Below are 21,490 nucleotides of genomic sequence, written 5' to 3' on the forward strand. Positions count from 1 at the left end.
GAAAAGACGGCCTTTGATGTTCATATTGGGAACCTACTGAGAAAACTTAGACCTAAACTGGGCTTTTTCTTCCGGTTAAAGAAATGTTTCCCGTCTGAAGCCAGGAAGAGAATTGTGCAGAGTTCCTTTCTGCCTGTATTAGACTATGGCGATGTAATCTATATGCATGCTCCTTCCTCCCTGCTTAAAAAGCTGGATTCTGCGTACCATACTGCCATACGTTTTGTAACGGGTGCAGGCTCTCGCACCCACCACTGCACTTTGTATCAGTCATTAGGATGGTCCTCTCTGTACCAAAGAAGACAATCACACATGTTGATTTTTATCCTTAAGTCATTGCTAGGTAAGCTGCCCTTATATATCTCCAGACTTCTGTCCTTTTATACTTGCTTTTTTAATACCAGACGAGCAGCAAATGGGATGCTTTTAAATGTTCCTTTGATGCAGTCAGAGCTTGGTAAAGCTGCATTCTCCCACTATGCTCCCTTTTTATGGAATACGTTGCAAGTAAAACTTTGTCTACAGGCACTTCCTACTGTGAATGCTTTTAAAGGTATGCTACGATTGGCCCTTTATGAAACATGTAACTGTTTTACCTGATGCTATTGTTTTTTTTTAAACAATATGTTTATTGGTATTTTGTACTTTTTTTTCCAGTTTTACAGCATCAGTTCAACAGTTCAACAACCATACAAAAGGAAATGCTGCCAACTGCCCCCCTCCCCGAGTTACAGAAAAATAGATACAAAATAAACCACCCCCCCCCTGAAATAAAAATTAAAACTCAATATAAACAAAAAACAAAAAAAAACTCTAGGCCAGACCCCCCCTCCCCTCCCCCAGACTAGGACCTCAACAAATTAATTTTTTTTTTTTTTTTTTTACACATTTTGAGAATTTAGTAAACCCAGTTACACCCGTCTAACAGGTGCCCATACTTCTACACCAAAAAATAAATATCTAACGTTACATCTTTTCTCTTCAAAGAGCAACTAATAACATTTACAGTATCATTCATTGCAATATATACCCATCAGAAAGACAAAAGGGAGCTTCAATAATAGCCTACATCATCACCTGATGCTATTGTTGATGTGATTATGCTCCTTGCCACTGCACAAATGACCTTCTGTATTTATATTTGAATTGTATGTTTTTTGTTTAATGCCCTGTTTTATGTTGAAACTTGTTGTGTGCCGTGTTGGTCAGGACTCCCTGGAAGAAGAGATCTTGTATCTCAATGGGACATTCCTGGATAAATAAAGGATAAATAAAATAAAAACATGTGATTGTATCGTTTCAATTTCCCTTGTGTTATAAAACCAAGCATTCAGCCATGTTTCAGTTATGAAAACATTGTGTTTCCTTTTGATTATCATTTAATAACGTGTATCTGCTCTGTCCCCATTTCTTTGTTTGTGGGGGAGGGGGCAGTAACAGTTTTTTTTGTATATATGAGACTACTGATTCAGATGATATGAGTAACAAGTTAGGGGCATCCATAGAGATAGATGATATGCAGAAGTTTTACAAAATAGTGAAAAGAGCAATGGAGCAAGGATGCTGCCTTGCAGCACCCCACATGTTATTTCATTATATGAAGATGCAACACCATTTATGTTCACAACCTGGGTCCTCCCAGTCAAGTACGACCTGAACCATCTCACCGACCCATCGTCCATCCCACAGGCTTTGAGCTTCTCAAGCAGGATCTGATGGTCAACAGTATCAAACGCTTTCTGCAGGTCAATCAGAACCATGCCAGTTAGTTTGCCACAGTCCATCTGGGTTCGAATATGGTCAGTGAGATCAATCAGGCAAGCATCCGTAGAATACCCAGGGCGAAAGCCAGACTGGAATTGATAAAGGAGATCTGTCTGTTTAAGAAAATCTGATATTTGATTAAATATGACCTTCTCAAGAACTTTGGAGATGACGCTGAGAATAGAAACTGGACTATAGTTTCCCTCGTTTGTCCTATCTCCTTTTTTGTGTAGTGGAATTACTCTGGCACATTTTAAGTCGTCGGGTACGATACCCTGTTTCAGTGATAGGTTGATGATATGTGTTAGAGGTTCACTAATCTGGTTTGCTCCGTCTTTGATAAACCTCACTGGTAAGCCGTCTATTCCAGTAGCTTTGTCCTTGCCTAGGGTATTGATCGTTTTTTCTACCAGAGCCATGTCCACTGGTTGTAATTTGAAGGAATCCTGGTCAACCTTATCTGAATAATAATTAAATACATGACTACTACCAAACTGTCCAGTGGGTTCGGGTAACTTCTTCACGAGTGTTGATGCCACTGTAGTGAAAAAATCATCCAAAGTGTCTTGCTCAAGGACTCCTCTGGCTTACTTTGACTCATCTGGCTCACTTTGACTCCTCTAGCTCACTTTGACTCTCTTTGACTCCTCCGGCTCACTTTGACTCCTCTGGCTCACTTTGACTCACTTTGACTCCTCTGGCTCACTTTGACTTCTATGGCTCACTTTGACTCATTTGGCTCACTTTGACTCCTCTGGCTCACTCTGACTCCTCTAGCACCCACTGCATTGCTTCTTGAAACCCCACATGACGAGCTCCGCTTTGATCTTCATCAGCAAAGCGAGCTCCACGCTCCACACAGGCTGCCTCTTCCCATCAGGTCCGCCTCCACACAGGGCCCTTTCCCCTGCCCCTCGCATGAGCTCCCATTTATTCCTTTGCTCTGAATCATATCTGGCAAAAGCACTGCTATTATCCCCCTGTGGTCGACTGCGCTGCTGAATGCCCCCCACCCCCCTCTCACCATGTTTTTCAACCAGTCATTATCAAAGTGTTGAATTAATCAGCCTTTTATAGGGCGATAGTGTTGCTGTCAAGCCTCATTTCCAAGTCTCATTTCTTCCCCTTTCCCAGCAAAAGCGGTCTCTGTGGATTGGGGGGGGGGGGGGGGGGGGGGGCGTGATTCAGGCTTTTTCCCCCTCAGAGATGCCTGTATACTATGGACAAAGGCACGTACGTGTTTGTTAGAAGAAATTGCAGTCATAGTAATTGCAAAACTTCATAACGATTTAATTTTTTTACGTTTTGTTAGAAGTTGTGCTCACTAGCAGATTATCTGGTATAGGCTCATTAATGTTTTAATATTCCACACACCATGCCTACATTCCAGATCTTACAGTGTTACATTGGTTCACCCCACGTTACAGTAATGCCATGCAGGTAGATGGACTAGGAAAAACCGAGCACTACTGAATTTTTTATTTATTTTTATTTGTTTGTACTACCGGACAGTCCGGTAGAGGGAGAGAGAGAGGAAGAACGGGAGACAGAGCGGGGGGAAGACATTCGGCAAAGGACGCCGGGTCCAGGAATCGAACCTGGGTCGGCCGCTTCGCGAAGCAGCGCGTTACATGGGTCGCCACTTGGGTGCCCGAATTATAATTTTTTTATCCAAAAATGCCCACACAGTAGCATAAATCAGTGTGTAGTTGTCTTTCCCAGAGATTCAAATGAGCCTTTCCCCTATTGACCTAGAAATACTAAAGACTGCTCTTTTCCACCACAGGGCGTCTTTGTGTTCTGTCTGGTGTGGTCAGTGGGCGCCAGCTGCAACGAGGTGGGCAGGGTGAAGTTTGACGCCGTGGTGCGGGAGATGCTGGAAGGACCCCTGAGTGAGGAGACCCAGGTCCGCCATGGCATCCTGGCCACCATGGAGCCTCCGCTCAAACAGCTGACTGTGCCCCCGCCCACAGAGGGCACGCTCTACCAATACCGCTTCATCAAAGAGGTGGGTACCCTCCCGGGGAACACCTGTGTCCTCTGTTCAAAGAAGGATTGTTGTTCAAATCACCAGGCCCATAGGACTGGTTGCAGTAAACACAAGCATTCAAACAGCAAAACACCAACCAAGTAAATTTCAATGCAGCGCTTCTTGTTTTCAATTGTTTTCAAAAGTGACATTTACCCAGATTATATGGAATATGATCTTTGTTTACATTATGAACACGATTGCTGGGTTCGAGCCCAGCTCTCGGCGTTGCTACCAGCTTGGCTGGTCGTTCATACTAACACAATTGGCAGTGTTAGGGGTGGGAAAGCTGGAGGGTATGGATTGGACGTTGTGGACGCCGACTCCTACAGGTCGGTTGGTGCGCCTGTACAGCAGAATCAGGAAGTATCGGGGGCAGCGTGAGCCTCCCACGTGCTACTCCTCGCCACTGAGAGATTGCGCTGTTCAGGTGAAAAGATGTGACAGCTGCCTCCTCGTGTACCGGAGGGGACACGTGATGCAAGGCTTGGTCCTCACTGCAGCCGACCAGTGGGAGGCATAGTCTAGCAACGTTCGAGACAGGGGAGGGGAGAATTGAAGGGAGAATTGGCGAGGCGAAATTGGGATGGGAGAAAAATAGAAAAATAAGGAGAAAAAGTGGATACAAAAAAAACATTATGAACACAAAATAGGAAAATTTTGTTTCTGCACGGCCCAACCGAATGAGCCACATAAATCCAAAGTGTTAACTGTTTTACAAACACAGAGTCATGTCTGACGAAGTCTTTGCAATTATTTCTCAGCTGCGACACAACTGGGGCTAATGCACAGCCAGTTGACCTGCTGTCAATCTTTCAAAGTTTCTGGTGCAGACAGACACACGGACAGGAGTGACCGCAATAGGGAGGTGTAGTGGTTACGTCATTGTTGTTTCCGGCCGGTCCACCTTGCTTGAAATTGCAATGTATTTCCAATGGACACATTTCTAAATCGTCTCATTTAAAACAAATAAAACATGAACATTGGCATGGTGTACCTTTCTGTGTGTATTCATCCACAATCTATAGCTCAACATGAAACAATTCGCAATTAATGGTAAAATAATTACGTATAATTGTATTTCAACCAAAAATGCTTAAACAATAATGTTAGTGATAGAAGCTGGCCTCCCGGCCACTGCCACCAAGCCTCTTCAACTCATTCAAAACGCAGCGGCCCGCCTGATCACAAACCTACTGAAGTCGGCCCATGTCACCCCACTTCTTAGGGACCTGCACTGGCTCCCCATTGCTGCACGTATCCGCTTCAAGGCCCTCGGCCTAGCATACCGTGCAGCAAAGGGAACCTCTCCCGCCTACCTCCGGTCAATGGTCTCTAACTACCCTCAAGACCCTTACGCTCTGCATCTTCTGGCCGCCTCAGACCTACTCCTATCCAAGCTCCGGGAGGGTCATCAAAGAGAAGCCGCCTATTCTCAGTCCTTGCCCCACAATGGTGGAATGAACTACCCACCCCAGTTAGGACAGCCGAATCCCGTCCAATCTTTCGCTGTCGACTAAAGACGCACTTCTTCAACCATTATCTGAAATAATGAAAAAAAATAAAAATAAAATCTAACCCTAACTAACTGTCATGCACTTGTCCTAATAAACTAACCTACACTGTAACACGCAACACTTTGATGAACATGGTTACTCAGCTGATAGAGTTGTACCCTTCCTGATGACCTGTCATACAGAACTTGTAAGTCGCTTTGGATAAAAGCGTCAGTTAAATGACTAAATGTAAATGTAAATGTAGAAGGGAACTCATTTTGTGCAAAAATGGAAAGCTTGCCAATGTTCATGAGGCAGAATTATTACAATAGCCGATAATACATTTTCCCAATGATAAATCCATATACAGGTGGACCGCGTGGGAAACTAAAGTGACGTCAGACTACACTTCCCTATACCCCCTTGCAGCGCTCCATGCACATGGGTGTAATGAGTATCTTGTGGACTACTACTTTAAGAACATTTTAGACAGTGCTGTTCACCCCATCAGGAGTTTGTGGGGAATTATTACGTTACCATTGACTGAAGGAGTGCTTGTTGTCTTGTCAATGTAACATAATGAGGAGACGGTAGCCAAAGTAACCAACAAAAAGATATTTAATTATAATTACCATGGTTTTGTAATCAAGGAGTAACATAAAATAATGACAAACAAAACACAGAACTGTACATGATTTGATTTGATGTTTTTTATTTTCGTGTCTTACATACAGGTGTATGCCCAGCCCATATGGGCTTACAAGACACATAAACAATAAGTAATAGTATACTTGACAAATTACTTGACAAATTATGACATATAGACCAAGATGGCCACAAAAAAAAGAAAATACAATAAAACGTAATATAACACAAGCTGTAAGCAATGTATGTAAACAAAGAAACAAGAGGAATTCATATACAATTATATAGGATATAGTGTGTTTTGTCTCAAGTGCCATGCTTTCTCCAAAAATCCTGCAAAACTGAAGATGTCCTCCACAAAAAAACAACTCAACATACAACTCTCAGACTGCCAAAACAAATCCGGATTACAATTAGAATTTTCTCAAATAAAGCCCTCCTCAAATCGGTGTACAAAGGGCAATAAAAAACAAAATGATATTCATCTTCCACCACTCCCAGATAACATAGAACACACAACCGCTCCTCCTCAGGTTTACCTTGGAATCTACCCACTTCCACAGCCAATGGCAGGGTGCCAGACCTCAACTGGGCACACAGAGACCTCCGTCTTCTCTTTAAGTTTAACATTGCCTACACCATACCTTTCCATGTCTTTTTTAAATATTTTTTATATACAATTACTGAGTCACTGTCCGACAACCCAATCCCTTGCGTCCGTGTGCAAGCCCTTCCCGGTCCCACATGCTGGAGGCGCACACGGCCCACAAAACATGACATACAGTAATGTAAATAATTAAGCCCATCATAAATCGGAAGCGGGCAGCATCGATCCGAAGTCCAACGGACCCGGAGGCTCCCAGATTACTTCCCGCTCAAGCAAGCTCAAGATACCTGAAAAACAGAACAATATTAATATCCAGACGGATTATTACAGTATATAGCCACACAACCCTACGGATAAAAAACAAACCAGAGTACCAGAGTACAGTGAAGAACAACACTCTTCTGGGGTCAAGAGAGAAAGACTATATTATGTTCTGGGCTAATTAATATTAACACTGCGGGATTCCAAAATGCCCTGTACAGTGCAGGTGATACGCTGTGAGCTGCCTTGATTTAGCAAGACAATTCCCCACATTTTCCATTATCAGCAAGCAAGTTTTTTTTGCAACACTGCATGTTGTTCATTTGCTTATTCCTAATTCAGTCATTCTACCTATCAGGACAACCTAAACCCTGCTTAAGGCATTTCTAGCAAGAAGACAGAGTAAAAAAAAAAATAAAGACATATTCTAGGTTAACTTGGCCTACAGATTATCTGCATCTGCATCCCCAGAGGTCTTATATACCTCATACATTTTCCTATGATCACCAGTGGCTGAAAACAAATCGTCAATAAGTATGCATAACATTGCTATCAAACTAAAAATGTAAAAAAGATGTTCAGTTGACTGGGACTAGAAATGGTCTAGCCGGGTCTGACTGTGGCACACAAGCTAAACCACGATGACATCGACAACAGTCCCAGCTGGCCCGGGTCAGGCCTGGCCAGGGTGTGAAAGGCGGCCAAGACAATGGTCAATGACCTCATCCTCCAGCTCCCCCATCTTTTCTGAAACACAAAGACTGTCATTATCATTGTCAACTCCAGGTGGAGCCACCACCGAGGCTGACACAGGTCCGGTAGACACAGGTTCAAGGACAGACACAGACAATGAAGATGAGCCCAAGACACCCTCAACAGGATCCACTAGAGACTCCCCCTCTTCCACCAACACAGTTTTCTCAAAACGGCACGATAGGCTGGGATCACTATTCTGAATAGGGCTGTCTTAAATACTTCGAAGCTTCGAAGCTTCATTAGATGGGCATGGTATTCGAATTGGAAAATAAAATTAGAATATATTTTTTTATCTCGAAGCTTCGAATTAAAATCGAATCTCGGCCCCGAAGCTTCGAATGCCAAAAAAAATCGAAGGTCAGCCCTACTGATCAGCGATAAACTCCTCGCAAGCAAAAGAAAGATTACCAGCGCTGCTAGCAGACCCACCTAGCAACAGCTGAGGAGATGAAAACAGGTCAAGCCCCCCGGGAGCGCCCCCTCAGTCTCAGGCTCCTGTGATAACACACCCTGGGACTCATCCATAAGTAAATCACAGTTATGATCAGTGTTAATTTTGGCAGCTATTTTCATTTTAGTTTTAGTTTTAGTCTCCTTTTTCGTTTTCATCATATTTAGTCATCTTCATTTATTTTTAGTTTAGTCAGTTTTAGTCAACTAAATGTCTTAGTCAGTTTTTTTCGACGAAAACGGATGGCATTTTTGTCTGTTTTTAGTTAATGTACAAAAAAAATGATATTATATAAATTATAAAACTTTTTCTTTTTTTTTCTTTTTTACAGCTACTGTTTTATATATACTGTTTTTTAGTAACAACTAGTAGAAAGTAATGGTATTTATTCAACAACAGGTGATTGTATAGATTAGTATTAGTATCATTAAAAGTTCTATGCTCAACTATGCTTCACCCACGAAAAGGTTGTTAGCACATTGGTTCCACACGGACATTATACGTTGTTGCGCACTTCCTCCTATCCAGAAGGCTCCGTTTAGGTTAGCTACTGTAGTAGCAGAGGCTCTGTTGTGATTTTAAATGCACAATAAATATTCAACATTCTCTTTTGAGACTCCGCCTCAGACTCATTATCATTATCATTTGGCACTAAAAGCTAAACATTGTCACCGGTATGTCATTAATTGTGTGCGAGAGGTCGATCAGTTAGCCACATTAGCGTGAGCTAGGTTAGCCACTAGCTAACACGAGCTAGATGGAAATACAAACAATGTAACGTTACTGGTGAAAAAGTGATTTACCTTGGAATACTCCTTTGCCAACTTGCTGTACTTTGCTTGCAGGTCTGCAGCTGGATTATGAATAGTCCCAACTTTAGCCAAGGTAACGTTAAGCTAAAACTAGCTTTTCAAATAGCTCTTCAGCTAATGCTAATAACACAGAGCTCCCGTCAGCCGTCACACTGTTCTGTCGGGACGATGGCATTAAGAAAAGTTATCATTATTTTGTCTCATCTTGTTTTAGTCAACAATATCAACATACATGAAGAGAAATTTCGTCCTGGTTTTTGTAAATTACATTTTTGCGTCCTCAGTTGTGGTCAACAATATTTAATAAACGATTTAGTCTCGTTAGCGTCACATAGTATTCAATAACGTGACGTCACGTCTCGTTGTCGTCATGAAAAAAACCTTCGTTGACGAAGATCTTTCGTCACCATTTTAGTTGACAAAATTAACACTGGTTATGATATTCGGGCATCACGTTATTAACGGGTACAATTGTATCAAACAAGGCCACCTCCTCCTTCTTCTCAACATGACCCCTATTAGCCATTGCCTGCGTAACTGCACATGATGAAAGTACTCCCATATACTCATGCGCCAGAGCCTCCACAACAACAGGCTCTGCTGTAACACAAGTGACACCTGACTTTACCAACACCTTTCCTCCTGCCAGATCGTTCCAGAGGATTAATGAAACCCCATCTATAGGGAAACGGCTGTCTACTCCAATCACCACCGGTCCCGACACCAGATCAGATTTTAAATGAATAGTATGTAGTGGAACTTTCATGACATGCATACCAAAAGATTTGACCCTTATCCCAGCGTCTACCCTAGACCTGTTATCGAAGGGCAGCACATTCCTACGGATAATTGACTGAGACACAGCAGTGTCCCTCAATATAGTCACAGGAACCTTCCTACCCCCCTTGGACAAAGACACCAACCCTCTACTGATGAATGGTAAATAGGTTTTCATACCTTTACCCAGAGAAGTGGGTGTCACCACCAGCGATATCTGCGGCATCTGCGTATTAGGACGGTTACCATTGTGAAAGACATAACAGTTCTCTTTTACAGTATGTGCCCTTTCTTTCCACAGTGGAAACACTCACGAGTGTCTCTCTTCATCCCTCGCTCACCACCATCGCCCACGTCACCGCTGCCAGAGGCTACGGGCTTGTCACCAAAGCTCCAGCTCTGCCTGCCCTCTGTATTGCGCACGGGTAGCTAGGCTTGTCAAAAAGCACTTTGTGTGTTAATACAAACTCATCTGCAAGACCTGCAGCCACCGAGCACGTAGTCACCTTCTGCTCATTGATATACATCGCAACATTATCAGGCAAACAATAAGCTTTAAACTCTTCGAGAAGAATGAGCTCCCGCATCTTTACCAAGCTATCAACTTTCTCCAACGCACACCACCGGTCAAAAAGCAGCTCCTTCTCATAAGCAAATTCCACGTAGGTCTGTGCATTGTTCTTCCTAAACGCACAGAACTTTTGCCTATATGCCTCCGGCACCAGCTTGTACGCTCTGAGGATAGCAGCCTTCACCACGGCGTAATCCTGGGTGCTTGGACTAAGTGACGCGTAAACGTGCTGTGCCTTCCCGGTGAGCACACTTTGGAGAAGTAGCGCCCAGTGATCATTAGGCCAATGCAGAGTCGTTGCCACATTTTCAAACATAGAAAAATACTTATCAACATCCTTTTCTAAGAATTGGGGTACCAAACGCAAGTCTAGTAACATCGAACCTATCTTCGTGTCGCTCCGCGCGTACGCTTACCCCCCCAAATATTCTAAGTTCAAGCTCATGCGCATACACACGCTCTGCCTCTGCGCGCACACGTTCTGCCTCTGCGTCTCTGTGTTTCAATTGCTCAAACTTAAACTCCAGCTCCATTTTTCTGAGCGCTAGCTGATTAGCAGAAACAGGGTCACCTGTGACTTCCTCATCCTCCAAAGGTTCACAAACAAAACACTGAAGAACGTCCTTGATAGTTAAAGCCTCAACCAGCTCCAATTTTTGCTGCTGCTTTCTCATACTCTGGACAATTTTGATACCATAGTGACCTGCTATTACCAACAACTCCTCCTTAGTGCACAAATTCAACTGGGCAACCGTTGGCTTGGCCACAAACTCTTCCAATTTCAAAGGCATATTTGTCCTAGTAAAGTTGCACAACTCGGTCAAACGGGGAAGATGATATTCTACTAGCGACTATGACCAAAACAAATAATATATACACACAAAAAACAATAAAAACGGCTTCACCTTAAATGTTTGTACAGCCTGCCTTTAATGACTCTGGCCACTGCTCCACTATTGTAGTGTTTAAGATCGTCAGTGGGCCACCCACTCAACCCTAATCACTAAACAACTACAACTACACACTCCCTAAATAACAAAGAAATTAGATAGTATATAGAAGTATAATACATTATATAAGTGTGTGTGTGTGTGTGTGTGTCCCAGATAGCAAAAAATGAGTGAATCAACGTTGAAATAGGGTTAGGCAGAAATATTGAATCTATGTTGAAGCCTGACATCGAAATTATACAAATCGTTGTCTATGACTTACATGTTGAATCAACGTTAGGTGTCAACCATAGCTGATACTATATCAATGTTGATTCAACCATCATCTAAATGGTAATCTACATGCACATTTTAGTTGATTTTATATTGAATCAATGTTAGACATCAATGTTTATTCAACCATAATCTAAATGGTAATCTACTTGTACATTTGTAACTTGTACATCTACTTGTAACTTGTAAAGTTAAGGAATCAATACTGATTAATGTACATTTTACATTAAAATATTGCTGCTGATATGTATACATCATAACATTACATGTTTTTTTCCTGCTGTTAAACACACTATTGTTGTTAAAAATTCTTATATGACCATATTTCCAAAAATGTGTGAACAAAAATGACAACATGGCTTTAATATGAACATTTATTTTTTTCTTTCAAGAGGGTCTCATCATACTTCCAGTGACCAGTTAACCTTTTACACAAACATTAAATAACAGACCTTATAACAGACCTTTCATTAACAATACTATATATAGCCACTGCCAGAATAGTGACACACGTATTGTGTGTGGTGAGCACACGCATTCATGCACAACGAAGACAGGATTGCGTTGTCTCAATCATTTTAACTATAAATTTATGAGCTCAAAGTATGAGCTCACTGACTGAAATGTCCAACAAAAAGCATCAATTGTCAAATAATATTGATCACATTAACTAGACTAGATGTTTTTGAGGAAATTAGAAAGGGAACAACAACGTAACCCTTGTGTCTGATCAGATTCTTATTTGTTTGATAACTTTGCAGTGATTATGTTTGTAACCAACATAATATGTGGCATAATCTTTTAATTATCTTGTATTTTTTTTTTACTCTTCATACATTGTTTATTCAACTTCAGCCTGATCATAACCACCACATATTGTTTTTTTTGTCATATTTAACAACTCTTTTCAGAAAAGTGGGAGTATTTCATTACAAAAATAATATAAAAAATGAAGTTGAATAAAATATTTATGGAAAAGAAAGTGGGAAATTATTTCAACATAATCTTTTTATGGAGTTTTTCAATTTAGTCCCCTAATAAGAGTATAATACTTTAGTTTTCAGACACAAGGGTTAAATAACAATGGCAGAGGATTTTAATTTAAACACAGTGGAGCTCAGATGATCTACAGTTGTCCACGACTTATCCTCCAAGGCATCTGCTATATAATAATCTTCAGATTTACTTAAGTGTTATTAGTAGGTTACAGCAGTAAGCATTAGTTTGCTCAGTCAATTATGGCCAATTCGTTTTATATTGTTTAATACAGTTAAATAAATAGATAAATGAAAAGCAATTTTTTTTGTATCCCCCCCCCCCCCCCCCCCCCACTGTACCGAAAATAATACCGAACCGTGAACCGAGGTACGTACCGAACCGTGGATTTTGTGTACTGTTACACCCCTAATGTTTCTATAACTCTCTCCCATATAACTCTCTCCCATACCCTTAACACCAACCGCTGAAGTGCCCTTGAGCAAGGCACTAAACCCCCAACTGCTCCAGTGGAGTTGCTCAGTGGCCAACAGTGTCAGACTGTGGTTGTACTGGGCAGCTCCCAGGTGTGAATGGAACTATGTGAATGTGAAGCAGGGCGTAGCTGAAAAAGAGCATCCGTGCTCAGCGAACCTACCCTGGGTAAATAAAGGTTAAAATAAAAAAATAAACACTGCAAGAACAGGCTGAAGCAGCAAGTCATTCAAGTAGATGCCGTCCATGGAAGAACAGTGTCCATGAGGGTAATTCCTTGTACTGTATGAACCAGGGAAACAGTGTGTGCTGGGGTACCCTAAGTTTGACTCTGGTTCGCTTGACAATTAAGTTTGGGTCACTTCGGTTCCAAGAACAGGCTGAAGCAGCAAGTCATTCAAGTAGATGCCGTCCATGGAAGAACAGTGTCCATGAGGGTAATTCCTTGTACTGTATGAACCAAGGAAACAGTGTGTGCTGGGGTACCCTAAGTTTGACTCTGGTTCGCTTGACTTAAGTTTGGGTCACTTCGGTTCCTTGAGATGCCTCCCTCCCGGTCTGGCGCATAACGAAGCCACTTCTTGACAGTTTCGCTGTAGTCCTGGTCGGTCAGCTTGGGGTCAAACTGTCGAGCAGCAGCTGATAGACACAAAAATAAAATAGTGAGGAAGAGAGGTGAGATGATGTACGATGATAAGAGCACCCCTCACTTCACATGAGTGCGATTTTTTTTAATCACTCAATTACTCACTCTGTAGGTCTACAGTAACAAGCTACAGTCAGCATCCAGTTAGACTGGACAGGAAAGAGAAGCAATCGCCTAGCCTGACACCATCTAGGCAATACAATGTGTATCCATGCACCTCTAAAGCTCACCAATTACGTTGTCCATTTCTTATAGGTTGCACTTTCATCACTTTATTCCAACATAACACTTTTTTTTAAAGTTTTTGCAACAGCATAATTATATTCTGAATCACCAGCATCACCAGCATCACCACCTCACTACCTAAACTTAACCTATGAAGTAGTTTGCAGGGGAGGAAGCTCACCAAACATGCAGGCTTGTAGTGTGGTGTGCTTGAATGGCTTCTTGCTTTCTGAACAACGCTTGTCTTTCTTTCCAGCCCAGTTGAACCCACTGGCCAGGGCGTTGGTCATAGCAGTTTTCAACATCAGTCTGATCAGGTTCTCTGAATTGGTGCCTCCTACCAAAGCCAGGCGAGAAATCTAAATCAGAGAGAAGAAAATGAAGGCCCTGCGTTAGAAACAGCATAACATTTATTTTATGAACACAGAGCAACCAACTTGTTTATACACACACTTTATGCATGCACTGATATTCCAGCCCATGCCAGTCATTAGGTTTAACCACATTAACCCTCCTGTCCATATGTAAACGGTATATTTGAACAATTTCAAAACGTTTCATAAATAGCAGATATACAAGCTCTAACACGTTTTGAACTAGAAAGTGCTAAACACATTTTTCCCCTGAACAAGACCACACTGAAATGATCTAAGCGCATTACAAATGAAATCTATTATTATTATTATTATTATTACATTTGATAAATGAATGCAGTTCAATAAATTACCATCTTTTGACGGACTGATTACTCCATCAGTAATGATTCTGCCTCATTGAAGTCTTGTTCACTGGCGATTGGCAGCTGGAAGGGGAGCATAGTGGTTGTGGTGGCCACCCCGTGTCCCCTGGTCCCACCAAATATGTTGCCCTCAGCCAACTCGGTCTTGATGAACTGCACATCTCTGGACAGATCCTTCACCACGACAAGTAATTCAGCAAGCATTGAATTCATCTTCTGGATGGTAAGGTCTTCAGAAGAAGAGTTAAAATCATTAAGTGAGAAATAAAAATAAGCAGCAAATCACACGAGGAATTACACCATGTCCAATAGACTTGCCTTTCATAAGCTGCCCGTCATCGCCGGCCATCTGTCTACGCTGTGAAACAACAGATGGGGTGTTGAAGTGCCCTGAGCTGTATCCTGACATCGCTGTAGAAACAAAATCATAGTTATATATTTCACTATAGTTTGACTGCATTGGATCAAACTGGTGGTAGTTCCCTCTAAAATGGCATACCATTTTGTGCATATTGTGAGAGGCCAGGGGGACTGTTGTATTGCCCAGAGCTGCATCCCGACATCCCTGTAGAAACAAATCATTATATTTAAAAATAAATACAAAATCTGACTTGTCAGTCAAACTAACATACATGTCATAATTAGTGCTGTCAGGCGATTAAAAAAATTAATCTAATTAATTACAGGATTTGTAATTAATTAATCTAATTAATCGCATTTTAATCGCATAACCATTTTATGCCTGATATTCTATATTATATAATAATATTTCAAATTGCATGTGTCCGGATGGCAGAATTCAGTACTGTATCTACAAAACCTTCTGTTTAATCATCTTCCATCTATTAATTTGCTTAGATTTTTCAGGTCTGGTCAATTTGAGCATGGTGTTATTCACAGTCAAAGATACAAAAAAAATTATTGATACTCTCATTTGGTTCATTACAATTTACTCAAAATAAAATTTTCATTCAATCAATCACCGCGCAGAATGATTGATTGAATGAAAATGTTATTAACAGATTGCAGAATGGGTACAATACAGTACGGCACACAATTGTTAAGGGGATGCAGACCAGGGTGCAACTTGCACCGTGCAATCCATTCTTTGTGGATCTAGCCCACAGTATTTCTGACACTGGGAATACATTCCCTGAGATTCATAGATGTCCCTAGAATCAGATACCAAGAACATGCAAATGGACCATATTAAAAAATAAAAAAGTCTGTAAATGTGTTTTCTACATTCTTCTGGAATGAATGAGATACAAAAAAAATATTATTATAAAAAAAAAAAAAAAAAAAAAGCTTTTTTTTTTGTAATTAATTTTGAGTTAATTTTCATAACGCGATAATTTGCTGTGTAATTAATTAATCTAATTAACGCGATAAACTGACAGCCCTAGTCATAATCACTAACACCGGTTCCTGACAGGCAGCAAGCGAGCGAACTGGAGACGAAATCGCACACGACACTGTCCTGATATGACGCAGCGCGTGTCCGAGTGTGTGTTACCTGGATTCTCGACCAATAAAAAGTGTTTAGGGGCGGGACTCGGCCGCGTAATCGCTCAACTAGAGACACAGCGAGCGAATATTTGAGGGGTGAACGACATCGCTGCTCAGTTCACTGTCGCTCGCGGCAGGTCAGGATAGTCTGATTGAAACGAATACATTTTAATCACTTTTTCTCGCTCGCTCGCGTCGCTCTGTCAGGAAGGGGTGTAAGGAGTTGTATCCCCGTCTCTCAAAACACTGTTACTGAAAGAGTACAGTATCATACCACTACTTGCACTTTGTCGATCTTGCAGCTGCTGGACATGTGAGGCCTGCTGGAGCTGGTGGTACTGTACAATATCAAATCCTGGCATCTCGGCTGAAACACAGTAGGAAATACACAAAGTTATTAGCAAATGACGCTATTGTAATCCCCCATGTGAGAAAATGTTTGATTGCTAGTAACCAGATCTACAAAGGGGAAATGTAAAATAAGTTGCGACTCAAACATGGTGGAAATTGTGCTCAATATAAAAGCATTATGTACAACTACACATTTTTATTGTGACATTGCTTGCAAGTTGTGAAGGCTTTGAATTTTTGTAGTGGGCTGGCATGCACATTGTAAACATGTATTCTGTTGCATGCATGATGCCAGCGACCTGCCAGCAAGCTCCTCACAAGAACACAGATATGGGTTCACTTACTGTTATTTGGATCAGGAGTCTGCAACAAATCTAAATAGCTGTAGATCATGCCACCATCCAAAGAATCTAAAAAAGGTAAGCCAGGGTGAGAATTGAAGATGCTACAAATCATGTTTAAACAGTCATCTAGTTGGCATTTTAACATTCATAGCAACATACCATTCATTGTAGGCTCTTGGCCTAGTGGCCACACAACTGGAGGCTTGCCGGATCTTAGCGCCTTACGAGACCGGCTCGATTTTGGAGTCTGTCCTACAACATATTTTAGTTGGCATGTTATTCACAATGTATATATTTTGGGCCAACTATAGAATAACTGCAAGAAATGCAGAAGTCCAATCAAATTAAAATGCTCAATTTGTCGGTACATGGTCAGACTAATTTGTTTAACTGTTTATTATTATTATTATTATTATTATTATTATTATTATTATTATTATTATTATTATTATTATTATTATTATTATTATTATTATTATTATTATTATTATTATTATTATTATTATTATTATTATTATTAACTGTAGCAGTGATCATTTCCAAAGTGCCTATATAAAATAAATGCATTGCATCAATACCTGGGAAACCCACATCAGGTGCTTTGGCAAAACGTTTTCTTTTGGCGTCGCTACTCGAGTGGTCATCAGAGTCCGAGTGCACATACTGCTGATTTGGCCAATTTATTTTTTATATATATACACACATGTAATAAATGTAGTTATGATACTACGTTTATTAGTCAAGGCTAAAGTCTGAATACATAGGCCCTCAGGCCACTGTGTGTTATCCTTTTAGCACTACTTGCAACTACAACAGCAGTGCAATTATTTACAACACCCTAGGGAGAGTTGTCCCTTTAACAAAGTGAACACTGTACCTGGATCTTCTTTTCTGGCGGAGATCTCCTTCGTCCTCAGATTCAATTTCAGAGGTTGGACACATAGTTGAGGTGTACTTGGTCTCTCGTTTTTTGGCCTCATCATGGGTCTCTGGAAAGAGCAGAGAGAAAATGACATTTAACATATCTGCAGTCCAGTGTTTAACGAAAAAATATATATAACACCTCTTATCATATGTGCATCGTGACAATTTGCGTCCTCACTTTTTGTGTATGTGTTGCACGAATTACTCACCACACGTAGTAAGCTCACGTACATCCTTATAGGTGATCCATTTATCATCTGGTTGCAGTCCATCTCGAAGGGCTTTTGTGAGATTTATGTGTTTAGGGGGCCATAACACAGTCTGGTCTTTAGCATTAAACCAGCTCTCTAGAACTACTGCTGTCCCACCATTTGGGAACTGTACAACTGACCACAGCACCACCTCACCATTCATCTTCAAAGGGCTGAAATGAGAATTTACGGTACTCATAATGATCTCTCCTTACAAGCCATTCCCATACCGTCCTACAAAGCCAAAGTGCACTACACACATTGCATTTTTTAAGCATTTAAAGGAAAACTCCAACATTTTGTGAAATTAGCTTATTTGACATCTTCCCTGGAGTTATAAGAAGATACATACCTTTTTCGTCTCTCTGCATGCATTGGGCTTAGGGAACGCCTGGACCGTTAGCCTAGCTTAACTTCATCAATGGAAGTGGGGCAGACATCTAACCTAGTTCACTACAGTCAGGAAATATACTCCAAATACAATCAAAATACAACTCCCAAATGTTCCCGTAAACATGTTGTGACCTGTGTATTTACCACGTCTCCCAGTCACACAAGTCACACAAGTCTCCCAGTCACACAAGTCACACAAGTCTCCAAGTCACACAAGTCTCCAAGTCACACAAGTCACACAAGTCACACAAGTCCAAGTCTCCAAGTCACACGAGTCACACAAGTCTCCAAGTCACATGAGTCACACAAGTCTCAAAGTCACACAAGTCTCCAAGTCACACAAGTCACACAAGTCCAAGTCACACGAGTCACACGAGTCACACAAGACTCCAAGTCACATGAGTCACACAAGTCACACGAGTCACACGAGTCACACAAGTCTCCAAGTCACATGAGTCACACAAGTCTCCAAGTCACATGAGTCACACAAGTCTCCAAGTCACACAAGTCTCCAAGTCACACAAGTCACACAAGTCACACAAGTCCAAGTCACACGAGTCACACAAGTCTCCAAGTCACATGAGTCACACAAGTCTCCAAGTCACACAAGTCTCCAAGTCACACAAGTCACACAAGTCACACAAGTCCAAGTCACACGAGTCACACGAGTCACACAAGTCTCCAAGTCACATGAGTCACACAAGTCTCCAAGTCACACAAGTCTCCCAGTCACACAAGTCTCCAAGTCACATGAGTCACACAAGTCTCCAAGTCACACAAGTCTCCAAGTCACACAAGTCACACAAGTCCAAGTCTCCAAGTCACACAAGTCACACAAGTCCAAGTCTCCAAGTCACACGAGTCACACAAGTCTCCAAGTCACATGAGTCACACAAGTCTCCAAGTCACACAAGTCTCCAAGTCACACAAGTCACACAAGTCTCCCAGTCACACAAGTCTCCCAGTCACACAAGTCTCCAAGTCACATGAGTCTCCAAGTCACACAAGTCTCCAAGTCACACAAGTCACACAAGTCACACAAGTCCAAGTCACACAAGTCACACAAGTCACACAAGTCTCCAAGTCACACAAGTCACACAAGTCTCCAAGTCACACAAGTCTCCAAGTCACACGAGTCACACAAGTCTCCAAGTCACACAAGTCACACAAGTCTCCAAGTCACACAAGTCACACGAGTCTCCAAGTCACACAAGTCTCCCAGTCACACGAGACTCATGTGACTGGGAGACTCGTGTGACTTGTGTGACTGGGAGACGTGGTAAACACACAGGTCACAAACATGTTTACAGGAACGTTTGGGAGTTGTATTTGGAGTATATTTCCTGACTGTAGTGAACTAGGCTAGATGTCTGCCCCACTTCCAGTGATGAAGTTAAGCTAGGCTAACGGTCCAGGCGTTCCCTAAGCCCAAAGCATGCAGAGAGACGAAAAAGGTATGTATCTTCTTGTCCAACTCCAGGGAAGATGTTAAATAAGCTAATTTCACAAAATGTTGGAGTTTTCCTTTAAGCGTTTCAATTGGCCAGCCAAACATGTTATCTGTGTACATGTAATATTGTACTAATTGTGTATTTATTAATGAGGTAAGTTATGCCCCGAAATCCGACGTTAGAGTCAGTGTGTCAATATAGTTACTGCACTTTAGCTTTGTAGGGCAGTATGGTTACGCTGTTAAATGAAGTAGTGGTATTGCAATGGCACCATCTCCGTCTGGAGAGAGAAGACATTTGCACTTGATATAGCCAAGTTTACCTATCCCTATATCTTCTTGCAAGCCACTGACCTTGTATGTACCAATGTATGATGATTCACAGGGATACATGTAGTATGGCTGTTTGTGTCTGTACTTTCTGTAAATTATATATACCTCTTCCTCTGATTTAAGAATATTCTCTACTAATGCAAATCCATCTCCAACCTCAATACAATTGTCTCCTTTCTTTGTGGACAAAGTAAACCGATGAGTGGAGACCTTCCTGTACTGTTGTGAACTGTGTAAGTAAACTGTGGGGGGACAGGCCTGTGGGACAAGGGCTGAAATGAGAATTTACGGTACTCATAATGATCTCTCCTTACAAGCCATTCCCATACCGTCCTACAAAGCCAAAGTGCACTACACACATTGCATTTTTGAAGCATTTAAAGGAAAACTCCAACATTTTGTGAAATTAGCTTATTTGACATCTTCCCTGGAGTTATAAGAAGATACATACCTTTTTCGTCTCTCTGCATGCATTGGGCTTAGGGAACGCCTGGACCGTTAGCCTAGCTTAACTTCATCAATGGAAGTGGGGCAGACATCTAACCTAGTTCACTACAGTCAGGAAATATACTCCAAATACAATCAAAATACAACTCCCAAATGTTCCCGTAAAAACGTGTTGTGACCTGTGTATTTACCACGTCTCCCAGTCACACAAGTCACACAAGTCTCCCAGTCACACAAGTCACACAAGTCTCCAAGTCACACAAGTCTCCAAGTCACACAAGTCACACAAGTCACACAAGTCCAAGTCTCCAAGTCACACGAGTCACACAAGTCTCCAAGTCACATGAGTCACACAAGTCTCAAAGTCACACAAGTCTCCAAGTCACACAAGTCACACAAGTCCAAGTCACACGAGTCACACGAGTCACACAAGACTCCAAGTCACATGAGTCACACAAGTCTCCAAGTCACACAAGTCTCCAAGTCACACAAGTCACACAAGTCCAAGTCACACGAGTCACACAAGTCTCCAAGTCACACAAGTCTCCAAGTCACACAAGTCACACAAGTCACACAAGTCCAAGTCACACGAGTCACACAAGTCTCCAAGTCACATGAGTCACACAAGTCTCCAAGTCACACAAGTCTCCAAGTCACACAAGTCACACAAGTCACACAAGTCCAAGTCACACGAGTCACACGAGTCACACAAGTCTCCAAGTCACATGAGTCACACAAGTCTCCAAGTCACACAAGTCTCCCAGTCACACAAGTCTCCAAGTCACATGAGTCACACAAGTCTCCAAGTCACACAAGTCTCCAAGTCACACAAGTCACACAAGTCCAAGTCTCCAAGTCACACAAGTCACACAAGTCCAAGTCTCCAAGTCACACAAGTCACACAAGTCTCCAAGTCACATGAGTCACACAAGTCTCCAAGTCACACAAGTCTCCAAGTCACACAAGTCACACAAGTCTCCCAGTCACACAAGTCTCCCAGTCACACAAGTCTCCAA

The 21,490-nt window shown here is 41.7% G+C and overlaps 1 protein-coding gene across 1 annotated transcript in view; it reads left to right on the forward strand.

The window, feature by feature from the left end:
- Positions 1 to 21,490, forward strand: part of LOC311225992 (dynein axonemal heavy chain 7-like) — a gene marked incomplete at both ends in the record, with an annotated part of 810,419 nt that overhangs the window by 331,995 nt on the left and 456,934 nt on the right. Inside the window, 1 exon segment of the mRNA XM_084311374.1 lies at positions 3,551 to 3,772. Within this exon segment, the coding sequence (XP_084167500.1) occupies positions 3,551 to 3,772 (222 nt within the window).

Source organism: Notolepis coatsorum (genome assembly GCF_963971535.1).
Source record: "Notolepis coatsorum genome assembly, chromosome: 3".
NCBI lineage: Eukaryota > Metazoa > Chordata > Actinopteri > Aulopiformes > Paralepididae > Notolepis > Notolepis coatsorum.